Below are 20,814 nucleotides of genomic sequence, written 5' to 3' on the forward strand. Positions count from 1 at the left end.
TATATGAAGGACAAGGATCGAGAAATAAAAAGAGAGGGGGGGAGGAAGAGATGCAGTTGGAGGAGAAAGAACGAGAGAGGGGACGAACGGATGGACGAACCTCGCTGCCTGCCTCGTAGAAACATAAAACTTAACAAACGATCAATTTTCTGTTCTTTGTTTCTTACCAGGGTGGAACTACGGCATTTCGCCACTCTCTTTCTCCCCCGTTCCCCTTGCCTGTCGGCCTCCCTTCCTCCTCTTTATTACCCCCTTCCTCTGCCGCTCCCGCGCGCGCTTCCACCCTGTTTCTTCCCCTCGCCAGTTCCCTCTTCCTCGTTCCCTGCCTTCCTCCACCTCCTCCACCACCACCTTCTCCTCCGTCTCCTCATGCTCTGTTTCGTTCCTCGCGTCTCCCTCTTTTTTTCTCTCTCTCTCTCTCTCTCTCTCTCTCTCTCTCTCTTTCCGACGGCCTGTGCGTCGAAACGAGCCGCGCAGAGGAGAGGCACTCTATCAAAGTAGAGTACGTTCGGCTTGGTTTATTTTTTACTTTGGGAGGGGTCCAAATTGTAAAATCAATACTTCCTCCTAAATTTAGAATGCTGCCGACGCCGGCCGACGCCGTCGCCGTCGATGCCGCCGGCGGTACAACGCGCGGGCTTTTTTCATTTCTTTCCCCCGTAGGCGCGTGTCGCGACAGCTCGCCTAACTCCCAGTGTTCATTTGCGTCTCGTCCCCTGTTCCCGCTGCCGGCAAAAGCTGACCGGCTGACCGGCCGGCTCCCGCTGCGCCTTCGACGATGCCGTGCCGGCTGTTGCCAGTCATTGCGATAACTTTTTAATTGAAGTATTAAGTCTGCGGGACACGATGCTTGTTTTTCTGCTGAATTGCTTGCGTTTTTGTAAATTACTAGAAATTTTGCATCCTCTGTGGTGCATCTTTTAGTAATTTATTAAAACGCGAGCAATATCCAGTAGAAAGATAAACATTTTATACCGTAAGTTTTAATATTTGGAGTAATATAAAATACTTATATGTATACATAAGTATTGTATAGTTATATATAAAAATACTTATATTTTTAGATAAAATTTAAATACCTTTTTACATCCAATTCATAACTCAGGATACTTGAGAATATAAGACACTCCCTTCCACATTTTTCTTTGAATTGGTAGACCCTATAAGAAAAAAAGTATGAAAGTGCTTTCATACTTTTTTACTATTTTAAATATGCGAAAATTGCAACGATATGCGAATCACGAGAGAGGTTATTCAAAGAAACATAAATTACCTTGTATAAAACAGGAAATATATGAAAGAAAAAACTCACTTGAATCGAAATTAACTCGATATGAATACGTGACAGTTAAAGTACGAATACTAAAGTATATTGCGTGGAGCTACTTTTCAAGATGTCGGGCGATGACGACAGCGACGAAAATGAAAGGGACCGTCGAGGCGACAGAAGTTCAGCGTGGCAAGCGTCGAAGGGAAAGGGAAAAGGAAAGGGAAAGGGAAAGGGAAAGGGAAATGCGAACGAACGGGCGGGAGGCTTTGTGGACAGCTGTTTCCTCGTCTAGCATCACCTGCACCCAGCTTGGTTGTGCGTGCGAGACACATTCCATGAAAAGAAAGGGATGGCCGCAGCACGACCCTCGATGACGTGGCTTTTTTAAGGTCCTTTCCCCTCTATCTCTAGGACTTGCGAACTATTTAGGTCGATAACCTCATTTAACTAACTTCGGTCAGCGATTACTTTACTCTTTCCTGGTAAACAACTGTGTAGCAGTATAGAAAGAGAATTCCGTTCAACCATCTAACTGAGAATTCGGAGAACCGTCTGTTGCGCATCGACAGTTTTAATTGACTAAAACAGTTTTACTTTTGGGGATCGCGATTTTCGTTGTAATTTAAGAAGGGAAGAAATTCAGTCAGTTTCTCAATGCCATATACATATATACGGAATGTTCGATTTACTCTATTCTCGCCGATATCTCGGAAACTATCAAAGATAGACGAGCTCTATATGGATAGATTTTATTTTTGTGGAGGTAATCTATTAAAAGAATTTGACTGCTCTTTTCTACCCCTCAAAATACAGTACGGAAGAATAAGTTTCGTCGCGCTGAAAATGATCTCGAGGTATAATCTCTCATTAAAGACTTCTTGTTAATTTTTCATTTATCTTTGATAATTTCAAGATTATTTCCTCATTGATGAGGACAGATTAACTCGAATACTCTCTACATATAACACTATTTAACTATTACTTTCATATTAAATATATAAATTTATAATATTTGTGATAATTATATAATTTATACAATGTATTATTTATTATATGTTTTATATATTACGTCTGCAACCTAATTCTCGGCCCCTGTATTCGATCGACTACAGTACTTATTCAAATTTAAATCCTTTTCTCGCCATACGATCGTTTTGAAGCGTCATTCTAAAGCTTCAAAATAACATATAATAGGGATTACTTTGAACATTATAATTTTGTATCGAAATTTGAAAAAAAAAAAAGGTTGAGAATTAAGTTGTAGATCTATAATAATATATACTCATACACACACGTGTGTATATAACTTTATTTTTATGCCAATTACAAATGTTACTACATATTATTTATTACTCATATATATTTGTCTGTTTATTACCCACTTTGTTAAGATTAGTTATTACCAATCTCGCTCAGTTATTTCCTGTTACTCGCGACTCAAGCTACATGAGCGGAGGAAAAAAGATTTAGTGCATCCATTATCGACCGGTTTTTACTTGTTAACAAGTATGCGGTGAGACGAATAAACTCGACATAGCTGTAGATCATTCGAGGAAAAAGACTCGCATTTCAGAAGAACGATATATACACGGGCGAAACTATGGCCGTTATCGTAGACGCTCGCCTTATTTTCGAGTGGCACGAAAAAAGGTTCGCCGTGAAACTTTCGTAATATCGAGCGATCCAGAACTTTCGAAAGGCGAAGATTCGTCCGTTTGCGCGTCGACTCCTCTCGATACGATTACAAAACCTCCATACAGCAAAAACTCCCATGTATCTTTCGGCGAGAACAAGAGAGATATATACTTTGCACGCCGATGGTTATCGCCCCCCCCCCCACTGTATTCCCGCCGGACCGAGCTCTCGGGAAATTTCTATCCCGCATGATTGCCTGGCAGAAGAGAAAAAGAGAAAGGGAGTTAGAGTGTGGAAGGGATAGAGGAAGAGATGAAACTTTTGAGATGCTTTAAAGCGACATTCTGAATGTGAAAAAGAGGAAGGCGGCGCGCACGGGAACAAGAAAATCCTATATTCGCTCGCAATGACTCTCTCGCGTGTCTTCTCTTGATTTCCTCGCGCTGATACCGCGTACTGCAAGTATCTGCAATGATGTACGTGAAACACGGAATGAGATACATTCAGTGAGAATAATTAATTTTGCTCTTCTCGACCTGGGGATTTAGAATCTCTCCTCGGCATAGGAAAATAAATGAATCTCCTGTCGCTTGGTTGTTGCGATTGGAAAATTCGTGTTGGTTTTATTTATTAGATGTTTGACTGATAATATTATATTATATTTGATAAAAGTACAATACCATATTCTTATAAGCTTTACTACGACTCATTGCGCTCTATTTAAACAATTTGTCCCGTTAATTATTCATGCAAAGAACATTCGAGCTCGATAAGAATAACTGCATTTGTTGTACACGTGGAAAATAATTTTTCCTTCAAATTAAATTATTGGTTGTTAAGTATAACGTAATGTAAAATAAAGTATCATCGTAATATCTCTTTGTCGCTATATAGAATTACGGCGCATTGAACAATAATTAACTCTTATTATTAAATTTAAATATATACATAAAATATACATAATTAAATATAATTATCTAGCTGATTAAATTTAATTTTCCTTCTATGAAATTATATTAATTTTTAATATTAAATTTTAATTTTGATTAACACAATAATATCTATAAGCCAATAAAAGATCTTATTGCATGTCAAAGACCTACGTCACAATTTAATAAAAAAAATCATTGAATATACGAGAGACTAAATTCGCATTAGCTTCTCTACAAGCAGTACTGAAATAATCATTCGATTATAAAACGATGCACACATTTTATCACATCATTAATTATCGTTATTACATTGCGAAATGCAGTGTCATCGAAAGAGGCTATCGCTCAATCACTTTCCTTTCTAAGTCAAGAATTTCGATAGCATAAAAATATGAATTATCATTTCGACTGTATAACACATTGCTTTTTTTCTGATAAAACCACATCTCGTTAATCGCTCGTTTTGCACTCGCGGTTGTTTAGCGCGATAATGCTTTCCGGGATTCTTTTTTTTTTTGTGCAAACGTCCAAAATTAGGACTGATTAAATCATTCAATGTCTAAGAGAGAAAGAGAGAGAGAGAGAGAGAGAGAGAGAGAGAGAGAAAATGAAAGAACTGACACAAATGAACTTTTCTGTTCAACGAATTTGTCTTTAAACACGCGCCATAGATAATTAATTAAGCGAATCAGTACCTATATGATTATTGGATTCGTGATTAGCATTGAGTATCCTAAAATTGCATGAATTTTCTTTTTAAATCAACCTATTTTTAAGCTGTGCTTTTGTAGATTTCACGACGCTCGCGAGTCCATTTTCTATTAAAAGTAACCGTTTAACTAGACATGTTTTTCCAGTTTCTTTTCCACTAGAAGTAGCTATAAGTGGAACCGGTTATTTCTGCGTATAATGAGGAATCCTTTTTTTAAGCGTGTAGTTGCAGGAAGAAAAGAGATGGAATAAGATTTTATCAGGCGCGCGCGCATTACTACTAAATATATTTATTTGGAATAACGCGGTTATTCTTCGCTTTAAAGCGTAAAAATTAGAGAACTTTATAACCGTCCTTCGCGTATAAATACGCGATGTTTAATTTTAAATAATGCGAAAATATACGATATATAATTTCCACAGCGTAAACTTTTATTTGCCTGCTGCTAACCGCAGGTTTATTACAATTTAATTGCTCTCCTTTTGATACGCAATTGAAGCGCGAAACAAACGGTTGCGAGAAAGAACTAATTTATTATGATAGCATTGTGGGAACAGTTTTCGACCTGATCATACCATCGCGACAGACACGGAAATTAATTCCAGCTTATAAATATTACGTCGCGATGTCAAAGAGCTCGAAATATCCTAGATTGAATTGATTACCATCCGCGAAAAACCAACAACTCATATTTTATCAAAACGGAGATATACATTCATACATGAAGTTATATTAAATCTAAATTAAAATCATTTTATGTTTTAAAAAGACGTATATTTATCCACATCGCTATCAAAGAACCGTACTCTTACAGATACCATAAAATTATACACTTAATAATATATATATGTATACCATAACATAAAATATAAATTATGTGTATGAGATATTTTTCCGTTATACAAGGCGCGCGTTTCAAGTATATACCGATTTTTCTACTTACGTTACAAAGTTAACGTACGTTATGTATTTAGAAAATTATTTTCGTATTATTTAAGAAGAAATTTTAAGCAGTGCGTAAATGTAAAAATATCTTCTGTATAACGACATACGTTTGAAGCATATAAACGTATTAATATCTTCAAAGTGAGCCCCCCACAAAGCATAAGTTTTTTTTTTATTCATCCAGCTAGTCGATTGACGTCATAAAGCAGGGTATTATACCTAAAATGATGATCGTGTTTCGACGTGTAGGGCGGAGTTCTTCGAACCTCTGATGACGAGCCGATATATTCAGGCATTCGAAGCGGAAAGGAATTGTGCCAGTATTAACCGAAATACGTGTATTAACGTTAGTTAGGTACACGCTATCGTCTAAGTCACGCGGCGTGAAAAGAGAACAAGAAAAAACGACAGTGGGATTCCACGCGTTCTCGACCGTAACGATATCCACGTCTCGTTCTCAAGATGCACACCGGGTATTACCCCGGTGCGTTGCGGGTAATTATGTGCCGGCGCACAGAGGGGCTGCCAGGTGCTAAGGTCGTTAAACCCGGACATCCTGCGTTCTAAAAACGCGACAGGCCTCTCTCTAATTGCACAAGTAATAATACGATTTGACGTTCCCGCTCTCGCGACGCGGTCTCGAATTTGAAGCCGGTTGCTTGCATGGGAATCGACCTGCGAAATGCAGGTATCATCTGACGATATCAAAACCGTGAATTAAAGACGTTCTTTGCGGAATCGAAACTCGAGTTTTCTCGGTGAAGCATTCTTTTTTTTTTATAATAAACTAAGCTTTAAATTACAATTCTGTTAAAGTCCATTTGACACGAATCGAAGAATAAATTTTCTGACGTAACTCCTTGAAATAATTTGCGAGAATCCTTTTCTAGACGTTATGAGGGATTAGGATGTTTTTGAAGAGAGACAATGCGCAAGATGGGCAATAATGAGATTCTGCGGCTGTCTGAATTTTCATTCGAAACCGAACAAGCGGTGCCGAGCAGCTCCCACACACGTGCGCTAATAGGATTTTACGAGCGACGCGTGGCGAAGGAGAGATCGTTTCGCGAAATTAACACTCGTCGGAGCGAGTGAACTCGTAAAAAAGTATAATCGATATTTTCGTACGGGCACGAGTACTTTTCCCCGCGGTCTCTCTCTCTCTCTCTCTCTCTCCACCCTTTCCCCCTTCCCTCGTTACACATTTACTCACACACGTATACCGACACTCGTCGTTTCTCACTCACTCGCTGACTCACTCCTCATTCACGACATTCATTTCACTTCTTTATCTCCCTCGTCTCTATTCGACTATTTTACTCGACCCGCTGATGAAGTATATCTCTTCCTCTCTCATCCTATCTACCTTTTAAGGTCTACCACGTGAATCATCCTGTTCCACCCCTGTATCCACGTATAAGCACGAACACACCCTCTCTTCTCCCTCCACGCTGTGCGCTGACAATGTGCAGCGTAAGAGATTAATTTGTTTTACTCGTATATGCACGCTAATATTTATCGGGGCTTAATATTTTACATTAGTGACCAGCGCCCGTTTCGCGCACATGTCCCACTTGCGCCACGGCCCCGCTCGTATCAACGTTCATTTACATTATACGCGACACGTGTGCGTCCAGTTCGCGACGTTTTGTTTCGCCGTGATGCCACCGATGCAAAAATGGGGTTGGGCCATTAGTACGCGAAAAAAGGTACACCGCGAAAATCATAAACCGAAAGTAGAGCGTTGCGCACGCTGCAAGTTTCAAAAAAGGAAAATAAACAATCGAAAATTCAAATATACCAGGAGACACTGCATGCAAACGTGGTATAAAAACAAATTTCACGCTCTGCCGAATCTATCGTGAAGTCGAAAATATCTCTTGGATATGTAAATTTAATTAAATTGGCTGGATTTTAAAGTTTAAGGAATGCTAAATGTTATTTCTACTATACATATATTTTTTACCTGGAAGTAGTACACGATAAAATATAAACAAAATGCACTGACTCTACTGCATGTAATTAGAGAATAGAATGAGTTCTGCTTCTCTCATGCAATAAAAAAAAAAAAATACAGTACAAAGTTATAAATGTGTATAGGAATTAAAAGGAGATGAAAGATAGAATAGCGTGTTGTGTACACAGGAAGTAGGTTATTTTAAAACACATGCAAAATGTAAATGTGAAGTATAAAGGATTATAAAAATTTCTTGCGGTTACATAATTTTATAATCCGGCTCCGCACAGTTTTCTAACTTTAATGTCGTAGCTTCAATTACCGGGGCAATTATAAATTACCAAATAATGAACCTCGAGTACAAAGAAAAAAGAGATCAATTGCAAACTCATCGACGAAAATTCGTTAAAATTAAAATCCATAATTTTAGGTTATCTATGCGATTAGGTATATTTATAAGCTTATCGTGATATTTTGAGAATCCACTCAAACATTTTCGTGGAGAGACGACAGATAGAAATTTCGGAAAATATGAAAGAACCATTTTCTTGCACGCATAGACGGGAAGTGCGTGAACGCATGCACCGGATGTCCGAAGCATCGGTATTTACGCATACTTCAGAGTTCGTTCGCTCTAAAACGCATACCCAGCGCAAGACTTGACGGTGCGATTTCTTGCTCGTTAAACTCGTCGGGCGTGACGCGCGGCAAAACAGCGAGATCCGCGTGCATTATTAGAAAATCCGCGCGTGACTTACGCGCGGCAGATAAGACTTTCTTACGCCATCGCGAACGAATTACGCGCGCAAGACGAAAGAGATTTATCCCGTCCTCATGAGATTAAAGCGGTATAAGAACGTGATCGGAGATCGTCACGCTGATAACGCTGACGACTTGATGTAAAGGCATGCAACCTTCTTAATTGAAAGTAGTGATTACTGATAAATTCTTAAAGGAAACTTAATAAATAAACTTAATAAAAGCTGTATGACTTGAAGAACGACACTTGATTTCAGATACGGTCTTATTTCTGCTCTAATATATTACTTAATTTTATTTTTATCTTTAGATCTTTTATTATGTTTTATACATATAAATACTGTATATATTTTTATTATGTTATTTAACGTATTAAAAAATGTGCGGTTTTTTTTACAATTATCGCAACTATTTTAATAATAATATTTTAATTATGTGATTAAGAAATATGCATATTAATAACACAAGTCTACTTGGTCTTCGCTGTTTGAAAAAAATATACTAATTTCTCATAATTTTTCATGTACTGAATCCGAATTTATAAATGAAAATGTTTTTTGACTATTTTTGAAAATTCGTAACTGATGAACTCGCGAGGCGAGGCATTTTAAAAGAGCAAAATTAATCTTGAACATTGTACTCTAATATATATATATATATAGTGTATATATATATATATATCTTTTACAGCCAGCATTAAATCGCTTTTTTTAAGAGTGCAGTTGAACAGTATCAAGTACATAGACTGCTCCATGCAATTACCGTATAAAATTTGCATACAGTTGTTTAAAATTTTATATTTAATAAAAGAATTTACAATACATGCAACTACATAATTTTTTGGTACAATAGAATTACGAAGCCAGTTTTTTAGAAAATTATTGTGTTTCAAAAATTGTTTAAATAAATGAGAAAAAAACATTTTATTATAAAAAAACATTTTCAGTCCCATTAAATCCACTATTGAAATTTTTATTCTTTGTAGTGGTATTATATTTCACATTGGAACGATATGGGGCAATCGTTTTACTTGACACTGTACGACTACACTCACAAATTCTCTAAAAACAAAGCGCATCAGAGGATCAGCGCTGACTGTAAAAGATTCGATATTTTTATATTAAAATGCAATATCCAATTATTAATTTACTCTTTTTGAAATCTCTCGCACATTCGTACGAATTTTCAAAAACACGTTTTTCGACCATTTCGATCTCATTTTCCTCAAAAGCCTGGTAGAACAGGGCTTTTCACTTACGGGTTCGAATTCAACGGATTAAAAATTATGGAAAATTACACTCTTCTTTTTCAAACATCACGAAAAAAATGTTGCGGACCTGTGTAATCGAAAACTAATAACGAAATTGATAAGGTACGAAAGTTAAATTGTAAAAATATGAAGATACACTTAAAATATATTTTATTTTGCAGAGAGAGAACACACGATACAAACAAATGTAATACAATACATACGCGCGTATGTGGCTTTCTATTCAAGTATATACGTATATATGGGTGTATATATAACATAATATATTGCGTATTCTTTACTTTCTACATTTCCGGTTTCTTCCCTGCCTTCATTCTAATCTTCTCTTTTGTTCTTCCTTTCTTAATGATTGATTTGTTTCCTAAAGTATAACAAAATATTTAAAAATATTGGTCCCTACTTTTCGCCATGGCTTTTCATGGCCATGACCTTCGGGTCTCTTAGAAATCCTTGAGTGCCAATCACACTGATAGCTATTACGTTACACAATGCTGTCGCGAATTTTTAAATCGGAGAACCGAGAAGTTGTACAACGGTTATGTTTGCCAAGACCGGAATCCGACCCTCGGTGCACGAGAACTCGTTTCTCGCGTCTCAAAACTCCCGGGATAAAAATATATCGCGTATAAATGTTATTATATAATTCCGGGAAATTGAAGTTCGAGATGCCGTCTAACAGCCTTCCGCAAACGCGATTTCGCGACTTCGGAGCCGAAATTCCTTAAAACGATTTACCGCGTATCGATCCAGCAATTTTGTGCATGCGGAAATATCATCGTGGCGGTCGCTTTCCGTCTTTCCTTCCTTCTCCCGCGGAATTACAGGGAGAGATAAATTTGGAAACCAAAATTGCAGACACGCACACAGAAATTCTGGAATTCCTCGTTCGATTGAAAAAGCTTCTTCTATATCATCTTTATTTTGTTATTTGAAATATGAGTATTCCCGAAACGAATTCATTTCGCAATTCTCCCTATTTTTCACAATTCTCATCAACCTTTTATAAAACCGAAGCATACATAGGATAAGGGTTGAAACCTGCCGACGACTCGACTCATTTTTGCAGTCACGCGTCTGTTATTTTTTATCTTTTCTTTTTTCTAAGTTACATTGTTAACACGGAAGACATTCATTAACGGCCTTTTCTTTTTATCAGCTTTTTATCAGCACCTGTTTTCGCCACGTAAATTTTTCCCAGTGACAAATGTGAGATCTCTTGAAAAGTGTCATTTCTTATCCAGACGTGGATCTCGCTGAAAAGTCGAGCAACCCTGTTTGCTGGTTTTCGTTAATTTTAATTTCGCTTTTCGTCACGTTATAGTGACGCAGAGTACGACGACTTTTCACAAGAAAGATACCGGTCGGTTTTTCTTTAATAAAAGTCGTATACATTATTAACAGAATCATGTATACGAAGGCAAATCAATAAGTACCCGTATTTAAAGACAAGCGACGTTGCTGATGCAAGTTGGCATATTACCATCGTGTGTACTTACCACTTTCCAAACGACGTCAAACAAAATTTCAGAGTGATTCATGTGATAATTTCAATTTGACAGCATGTCGTAGGGAGCGTGTTCGGTGTTTTTCAATACAATGGAAAAAGAGCAATATCGATCTGTGATTTGTTTTTTATTTTTGGATGGAAAATCGTGTGAGCAAATAAAAACAAAGTTGGATGACGTCTATAGAAACTCTTCACCATCTATGACAACCATCAGATATTGGTTCAATAAATTCAAACGTGATCGTTCATCTGTTTTTAATGAGGAGCGCGCGCCCAGGCCGCCCGGCAGACGTGGTTATACTGAGGAAATCGTTGAAAAGATCCACGGTACGATTCTCGTTGATTGTCGAACGAAACGGCATTCAATCCCAAGTAACACATGAAGCTTCAAAACGTCTGCGATAACGTTATCTCAGCTTAAATCGCAGCATTTTTGTCTATGACAGTCACTGCCATAAGCTCATTATGACATTGTGACAAAATTGTAGCAGCAAAAGTGGGACAATTTTGGGCTTTGAAGACGATGTCGCAGCCATTCACACAGCGAAAGCAAAGGCTACATAATGTTATGTAACCTTTACTTTTGCTGTGACATACAAATTACGGCTACCAGTACAGCCAAAATAGCTGTGGCTGAGTTTTCTATTAGCTGTCATAATGATTACGCAACTATCAATACAACGAAAATAGCCTTTGGCTGCCAAATAGCTGTAATTAAAATTGGCAGGACGTTATACTAGCTACATTTTTGCTGTCGCAGCGCACATATAGTCAGGCCGTGTTACATGGGATATTTTGCATGATAACTCGGGAATGAAAAAGCTGTCAAGTACCGCGATTGCTCACGATGGACAACAAGCGGATACGGCTATCAATTTCAAAGCAGTGTTTGGAGCTGTTCGAGTGCAATTCACAAGAGCTTTTGCGTCGAGTCGTAACCGTTGATGAAACAATTGATTCATCACTACATATCGGAGACCAAGGAATAGTCAAAACAGTGGACTTTATCCTGCGAACGTGCTCCGAAGACGGCCAGTTCCATCGGCCGGAAAGTTGATGATGGCCACTGTTTTTTTGGAATATGCATAAGACGTGATCTTCATCGATTATTTATTGGAGAAGGAAAAAACTCACGAGGTAGTACTATACTGATTTATTGGGCCGACTCGATGTTGAATTGAAGAAAAAACGGCCTCATTTGGCAAAAAAAAGTGCTGTTTCACCACGACAATGCACCGGCTCACTTCTCCGCAATCGCCACTGCCAAATTGGTCGAATTGTGCTATCCACCGTACTCTCCGAATTTAGCCCCCTGCGACTTCGTCCTGTTTTCAAACTTGTCAAAATAGCTCGGTGAAAAGAGATTCCTGTCTAATGAGGAGGTCATCGCCGAAACGGAAGCCTATTTTGCAGAAGTTCGACAAATCGTATTTCTCGGAGAGGTTAAAAAAATGGCAGAGAGGCATTGGGAAAAGCGTATCCTCCTAAAAGGGGATTACGTTAAAAAATAAAAAAATTTTTTTATGAAGAACCTGCGTCTTCATTACTAACACCAGTACTTATTGATTTTTCCTCGTAATATACCTACCGCTTTTTTTACTCTGGACCGATTTACGACCGTATAAATGCGGGATCTTTCTCTCTGTTTCTTTATCTTTAATTTTCATCGCCAATCTATCGTCGTCATTAAACAATACCTACCATTCCCGTTCGAATCTTAGGTCCTCTTATTTCTGTTCGACGATGATATAGTTGAACTTTACATATAATACAATGCGAATTGAAATTACTTAATATTAGGTAGAAAATTCCTATACATATATTATTTTTTTAATTATAATTTAATATTTTTGTATTAAAAGTTGAAGTGTTTCTCAACAGTGTTCTAAGTGTCAATATTAATTACCAATAGTTTATTGGCAGTACAAATTAGTTCGGTCCGTTTTTTTGTGTTCAAAAATGCATTTATTTCAAAACAAAATAAATGAACAGATTAATTAAAGTATTGTATCCGTCGTTGGCTACTACTTTTTCCCATCTCTCAAGCAATTTTCGAATTCCATCTCGAAAAAAATGATTCGTCTTTGGAGGCGATCCAATTTTGGAGTCAATTTTCGATTTCTGCGAAAGAAGTGAACCGGTGACTTGCCAAATCGTGCTGCATCCTTCGGAACAACTAGTAATCAGAAGGAGCAATGTTCGGCGGGTGCGGTAAAACATTCCATTTGAGCGTATAAGCAAGTGTGAAAAAAGGTCAAAATAAAATGTAAAGAAACATCTAGAATTAAATTTAAGATTTTATCGCACTATTTTTTCTCATCTTTAAAACTTAATTTTCGAAAAATATCTTATCTCGACTCGATTATAATCCGATATGAAATTATTCTATTTCTTGCTATTGCTGTGACACTTTCACGTAGAAAGAATCGATTGCAAACTCGCGCGGACAATCCGTACTGGAAGAAAACAATAAGAGCATACTGTATAAAGTGACACGAGGTTAGACAATCGCTCACGAAAACGATTTTTGCGAGGCTCCGAGACGAGCTCTGGGAGGATCTCGGCGCCTTAAAAAAAAGCAGGTTCGTTAAGTTTCTTGTCTCGATCCTACCCGAACGTCAGACATAAAAAGGGTATCTCTTTTTCTTCCATCCTACCTTTCTTCTATTCTTTGCTTCTCTGTCTCTCTCTCTCTCTCTCTCTCTCTCTCTCTCTCTCTCTCTCTCTCTTCGCTTCTTTCCTTTTTCTTCCTTCCACTGGCACTGTCGTTCATTCGCTAGAAACGGGAAACGCCTAAACTATCGATCGAATTACGTAACTGCAAGCGGGGGCCAGTAATCTCGTTTTTATAACGAACTTCGCCGCGCAAGTGAAATGTCCCTGGGAACGTTATAGACGTTATGAATTATGGCTTTTCTGAACGCTCGAGAGCGCGGCTTTTAGCACGGAGTGTTGATGTCAATACTGAATACCCGACAAGTAATTACAATCGGTAATTACAATGATATCAGAGATCTTGACTTATGAGAATTAGTACTTGAATAATATATGGTGTGTGCTAAATTATTGTATTTTTTCCTATTTTACTATCAATTAAAAAAATAAGTTTTTCGCTGCAAGTTCATACAGAGTTTATATATTGAATTTACGTATCTGTTTTAGTCGCGCTCTTGCATAGTTTCTCCTTTTATTAAATATTATTACATTTTTTTTTTTTTTTAAATATATTGTTTCGTAGTCACTTCACATTTTACAATCGAAAATTTTACAACGGAGAATGAGTATAGTTGTATACTCTTTTACATTCCGAGATTGTTATTTTTCTTACACCATCGATATTAATTGATATATTGATAGATTTTTATATCAATACCTCCATTCTTCGCTCCACGCGCGGAATTTCCCGTTGCGATAACACATCGTGTTTCGCTTATCTTACACGCGCTTTCGAAAAACACACACTTTCCGAGTTTTCCGAAACTCACACTTGCCGATTCTCGACGATTGGCATAATCTTCGGAAAAGATGGAAATTCCGCAAACCCCCGCTCTACGCGATAAATAATTCCGCTTGACTTTTTACTCCACACATTATAAAGTCGATTTCCCGGAATATGCAAAATAATGGAACATTACTTATTCGATGTCTGAGACAGATAATGTAATCTAAAGTATAAAATATGGATAATATAAAAATATTCTTTCTCTCAACACGAAATAGTTACAGTTATCATTTTTTTTTTTTTATATCAAGATTTCCGATATAAAATGGTAAAAATGTTGTTTTTATGCAAAAGTCGCTTAATTGTAAAAATCGTAAAGATTAAAATTTCAGAGTATCAGCGTGATTTTTCGTAAATACCGATTCGCCTCGCATCGACGTTTGCGCCGCGGGCAATACTCGTCATTACGACCCCGCCTGCCCCCGTCCATCCTCCCGCGATACGCTTTTATATCGATTCATATAAATAACTGGAATAATGTCCGGTCGAATAAATATTTATTGCACGCCATTACGAATGTAAATTTCCGTCGGTATTCCGCGTTTCGCTGCCGCATTTCACCGTAAAGCGTCTTGGGATCGATCGCGCGCGCCTGTCATGCTTCCGCGTCCTCCGTAAAAAAAAAAGGAAAAACAAGAAAGAAGCGACGGGGACAAGAGGGCGACTAGGGGAAGAGACCGACGAGAGAGATCGACAAATTTGACGAAGCACCCCTTTTCCGCGCAGGCAGGGGAGAAATCGTTCTCTCCGCTGGTTTCTTCCATTTATATTTCTTTTTTTTTTTTTACTCTTGACGAAAGACGAAGCGCCGTTATGCACGATAAAAAGTTTAATGTCAGAAGACGTCGCGGACGGCGGGGGGGTTGAACGGGCGGATGGGAGGGAGGAAGCCGGTGACGAGGAAAGGGAGGAGGGGGAGGGGGTGAAAGTGCCCGAGGATCGTAATGACTCGATATGAAACCCGGGCAGTGCAATTTCTTTCTTCTTCTGCCCTTTCCTCCCGCCCCCGCTCGTCTCGACGTCTTCCTCTTTTTTCATCGCAGTATTTCCCCATAAAAGCGCCCCGGCATAATAAAAAGCGTTATATAGCTGGCACTGAAAAGTAACGCGTCTATGCGTCTCTCTTTCCTCCCCCTCCCCCGCCGCCGCCGCCGCCGCCGCCGCCCTGCTGCGACGTATGAGTGGACGTGTCTCCGTTGCAATAGTAGTACGTGGAGTCTGGAATGAGAAGCGATTACGTTCATCACGCATAGAATTTGTGGGTTTCTCTATACCTGCGTATACAATGCCCTATAGCTGTTTAACATTTTGCAGGCTCGATTTAATGTCGTATTCGCGAATGAAGAACGCGGGAGAAAATAAAAGGGTGAGATATGACCGAAACGTGGAAAAAAAATTCATGTGCTAATACGAGTTGGAAGACGTTGTAATAAAGAAAAACCGCTGTCTATAGAAAAAAGATCAAATGGAATCGCTAATGTGTCTATTGTTATAATCGAGATCGTTATCAAGTTGGGGAATAAGGGAGCGTTAAGAAATTGAAAAGAATGAAGGGAGGATTTTTCCCTCGGGTTGAAACTTAAAAGGAAATTTACAGAGAATACCCCCTCGATTATGATAATGATTACGTACGTGTTCTCCAAAATTGGCGTAGTTGGGAATTTCGCCTCGGCTTAAAAAAAACTCTTGGTGCCGTTATATTTTTCCTCTCTAACGACGCGGCGGTGCTATTAGTGGGACGTCGCGAAAGAAACTCGCGCAACTGTCCGGAAATTCCCACGACATTCGTTTGCGCGCAGGGTTCCGTACCAATTTACGAGTACCTATTCTCCTTCCATGTTACACACACACGGCAATATGCGACGTCGACCAATTAGCATACAAAAGAGGTGCAATTAATCGAAGGTTGCGACGACAACAACAACATATGATTGCCTGGAGCGTGAGTAACGCAAAAAAAATCGGTCGATATAAATATGGAAAAATCTACGGTACATAGATCACTCTAGTAGAAGACTTGAATCTGTAAAACGGTCTCGGTAAAAAGTTCGATATTCTGTCGACAGATAATCCAGAGCGATCTGAAAAAATGACGGAAATTATAGATACTTGGAAAATTAACGGTCTCATGACGCGCCGTTCTAGAATCGAAAGCATTACAAATCCATCGATCACAAAGACGTACTACCACTTTGTATAAATTTTCATCAGAGGCGGGCGAGGAGGGAGGGTTTATAAACGATATGCCACGTCGCGAACGAAGAATTCTTAAAGGAGTATGAGGGACACCTCATTGACTTTCATGCCAGATATTTACGTCGAAAGAAGGAGGCCGGGGGAGACGGTCTTGCAAAAATCCCCTGAATGTGCAGACAGGAATTCATATTTTATCGGGTGACGCGCGCTCGATCCATACATTACGTTAGTACGCTCGTTACGCGCGTCAATACGACTTCCCGGACAATTCCATTTCGCCGGTAATTAATAATGATCGACGCGTCGCGGCCGCGCCGCCACCGCCGTCGTTGTGCGGCTCTCGGCAGTCTCGGCTTGCGCGCGCGTGTCCTTATACTTGCCGAAGCGAATAAATTGGATCGTGTTACGTAACGTGAAACTAAAGTGACGTTTACCGGGAGTTGCGGGAAAAATTAAAGGGGGAAAAAAAACAGATAGTGTTACATGTTTTCTCTGTGCTAATTATAAATTCGACAAATTGCCCGTGATTCCAATTCCTGCGGTGTCACGTCCAGTGTCAATTAATGCAAATTAATCAGGGAACATTGAAACTGTAGCTTGTATACGACGACTTTTCTGATTAATAAACGATACCGCAACATTTACGCGCACTGCGGTGACGAAGTCACTTCCGTCGGTGAAATTCCGACGCAATTCCGTACGCGCGTGGCAGGGTGTTTGCGGCAGAGAGCACGGTAACTCAAAGTCCTCTACGAAATGTCGTTTATAGTTTTATTGTACATTGTGCAGCACGCTACAATCAATCGTCGACCACTATGATTAAATTTGGATAACGTAACTACGGCGGAATCAGTTTGACCTCGGTAAATAAATGGCATAATAATATTGTAGAATGTAGATTGGAAAGCAAATGCATTTTTCATTAACTGCACGGAAAGGACGGTTTTACTGAAATATCTAAAAATTTAGCTAGATATAGATCTGATAATAATTTTGTTGGACCATCAAAATAATAACATAGAACGCTGAAACTGCGATGCTAGAATGTCAAAGAACTTTTTACAACATTGTTCATCATCATATATTCGAACGTAACGGGTAAATGAGAGCTATTATACGATTCTTATTTATGCATGTTTTTGATTCAATTATTTTTTATTATTACTCTACACATTATCATCAACGTTTCGGCTGCTTTTTTTCAAGCCATCTTCAAGATCATAAATATAAAAATTACAGAAAATTATAGGAAATCGACAAAGACATTAATAAATTGCAAATGAAGGAACATTCCAACAAAGCATGAGTGATTCTCCATTTTTTAATACGTGAACGCTTCTTCTTGAACAATTTTATGGCTGGTAGGAACAGTTTTACTAAGGTGCACCTTTCTTAGTAAAATTGCTCTTACCAACTATAAAACTGTTTAAGAATAAGAGCGTTCATGTATTAAGGAGAATCGTGTCTTGCCAGAATGTATCTTCATTTGTAATTTATTAATTTTCAATTTCTTAATATTTTTCTGTCAATTTGAGATTCCTATATAATGGTCCAACAAAATTATTTATTTTCAAAAATCTGCTATAGTTAAATTTTTAGATACTTCAACAAAATCGTTCTTTCCATGTGGTTTCATAGAATGTTAGAGAGAAAAAAAAAAAAGGAAGGTACGCACGATGCAGTATCTTTTCCCGGCGTTCCGTGCGACGCCTTATCTTCGTCAGATTTAGATTTAACTTTGTCGCAATTAACCCGCGCGTTATCGATATGTCCGACATCACGACATGTAACAACAATTGCAATTACTCATAACATATGTAGAATTTAAATCGTGATTCTTTTACTTATACGCGCGTTATTTACACGACTTTTTTCGCGCTCCCACAGATAAAATCGCCGCATAAATGATTAACAATTGCGCCGACTCGCATGTTCACAGGTTGTACTGTCGGCGTGTAGCACATACTTCGACACGATCCTATCGCAGTACGAGGAGAAGGACCCCATCGTCATCATGCGTGACGTCAAATTCTCGGACATCAAGGTGCTGGTCGAGTTCATGTACAAGGGAGAGATCAACATCGATCACGTGAGTATTACAACTTCCTGTAAATGTCTTTCTTTTTCACGTCTAATTTTCGTATCGTTATTTATTCTAATGAGCACTTGAAAAATTTATGGAAAAATTCAAGACGAAATCATTTCTTAAATTATCATATTTAATGCATGGAAAAAGAATTATTTGTTAAAATTTACCCTGGAAATATGAAGTGGGACAACATTATATTTCGAAAAATTTTTATATAAATCTCTCACATTCATTATTAAAACTATAATAAAAAAAAAAATTATATATATAATAAATTTGATTAATTTTACTGAAGTGTATCATACAAATCTTTAAAATATTGTGTTGTATCATAACGATACTATATTTTCAGAGTAAATTTTAAGAAGTAATTCTTTCCGTGTGGTAATATGAAAAGTGCGTGAGAGAGAGAGAGAGAAAGAGAGAGAGAGTAGAAGATAAGATAGAAAAGGGCGCGAAAACGAAAGTCTGATTAGGATAATAGAACGAAAGAAAGATATTTTTATCTTGAGTGTTCTAAATTATTAAGTTAGATAAGTGCGAATGTATATACGTGGAAAGATTTTACTGAAATATCTGTACAAAAATTAATGTAGATACACAAATCTAAAAATAATTTTGTTAGATTATTAAAATAATTATGTAGAATACTCAAGCTGATTGTTAGAATGTCAAAAATTTTTGCTTATCATGCTTGAATTTTTTATACATAATTATTCTGATAATCCAACAAAATTTATTTTCAGATTTCTAGCTAAATTTTTAAGTACTTCAGCAAAACCGTTCTTTTTGTGTAGATATAAAGTAGGATAAACTAGATTGTAAATAGAAATAAGCGAATGTGCCGCGAAAGTCTTGCAACCTTATTGGAAAGCAATAAAAATCATACAGAAATATGAAAAATTTGATTTGTAAGCAATTTTATCCCGATATAAAGTTTGAATTATACCCTGAAACAATTATATATCCCAAAATAAATCATGCGAATATACTCGTACAAAAATTACAATGAAATTCCTGAGAGATATTGGCAAAGAAGACTGACGTGAAATGTAACGCTCATTGCATATAAAACGCGAATTAAATATTATCGACCGTGATAATCTCTCTCTCTCTCTAAGTCATATCTTAGATATATTTTCACTTCGTGCTCATTAATGTTGCTATTTGTGGCGGACGTTTTATTACGTCGCTGTGAAATAAAGTTAAGCAGTAAAACCCCGCCATTCTTCAGACAATAAATCCCCGCCTTCCTCAGTTTTCCAATAACAACAATTTCGCGTAGATAACAGCCGCCGCGCTCTGTGACAGCCATGGTTAACGAGAGAACTTTACGGTGCCTATTATCTTGCAAAAAACTAACGTTTCTCATTCGCACTGACGACAATCGTACGTAAGTTCGAATACACCGCGAAATGTGTTATGACAAGACTGTCGTATATAACATGTCAGAAATATCGATCTCGGTCAGGGTAAATTTCTAGTCTGAAAATAAAAAATAAGGTGATATTAAGGCAGGAAATCAATAAGAACACACGCAATTATGTCCGACACTTTGATAAATTCAAAAAATTGACCTTCGTTTTAAAAAATTTCGAAGTAGATAAATTATACATAGAGATACTTAATGTAAAATTGTATTTTTAATGAATTCAAGATAGACCAGCTTTTTCCTATTTTAATAGAAATGTTTTCGATGGTTATTAAAATATTTAATAGTAAAGATTAAAACATCGCCAAAGACGTTATTTTTGCTGAGAAAAATCAGTTGTGCGGACATGTCATTAAAATACAATAGTAATAGGTATATGTATTATATTTCCGTGCGTATTATTTAGATATACTTATAAAATGACAAGAGTCGGTAATCACACAGTTTGTATCATATCTTTCGCTAATTGTTTTCTCGTAATCCTTGAGACTTTTTAGTCGTGGATTAAAGAGAGCCTGCGCTTGGAGAATATAATAATAAACCTGCGGGATAATCCGGAAAAGTCCATTTAGGTATATCTATACAATTGCACTGTTCCTCGCATCTGG

General features: G+C 37.6%; 1 protein-coding gene across 1 annotated transcript in view; it reads left to right on the top strand.

Moving 5' to 3' along the window:
• LOC108777732 (uncharacterized) overlaps window positions 1–20,814 on the top strand; it is a 36,536-nt gene that overhangs the window by 6,099 nt on the left and 9,623 nt on the right. The window contains exon 3 of the mRNA XM_018544688.1: window positions 18,625–18,774. Coding sequence (XP_018400190.1) covers window positions 18,625–18,774 — 150 coding nt within the window. The remainder of the gene's footprint in view (window positions 1–18,624; window positions 18,775–20,814) is intronic.

Source organism: Cyphomyrmex costatus, unplaced genomic scaffold, assembly GCF_001594065.2.
Source record: "Cyphomyrmex costatus isolate MS0001 unplaced genomic scaffold, Ccosl1.0 scaffold460, whole genome shotgun sequence".
Lineage (NCBI taxonomy): Eukaryota > Metazoa > Arthropoda > Insecta > Hymenoptera > Formicidae > Cyphomyrmex > Cyphomyrmex costatus.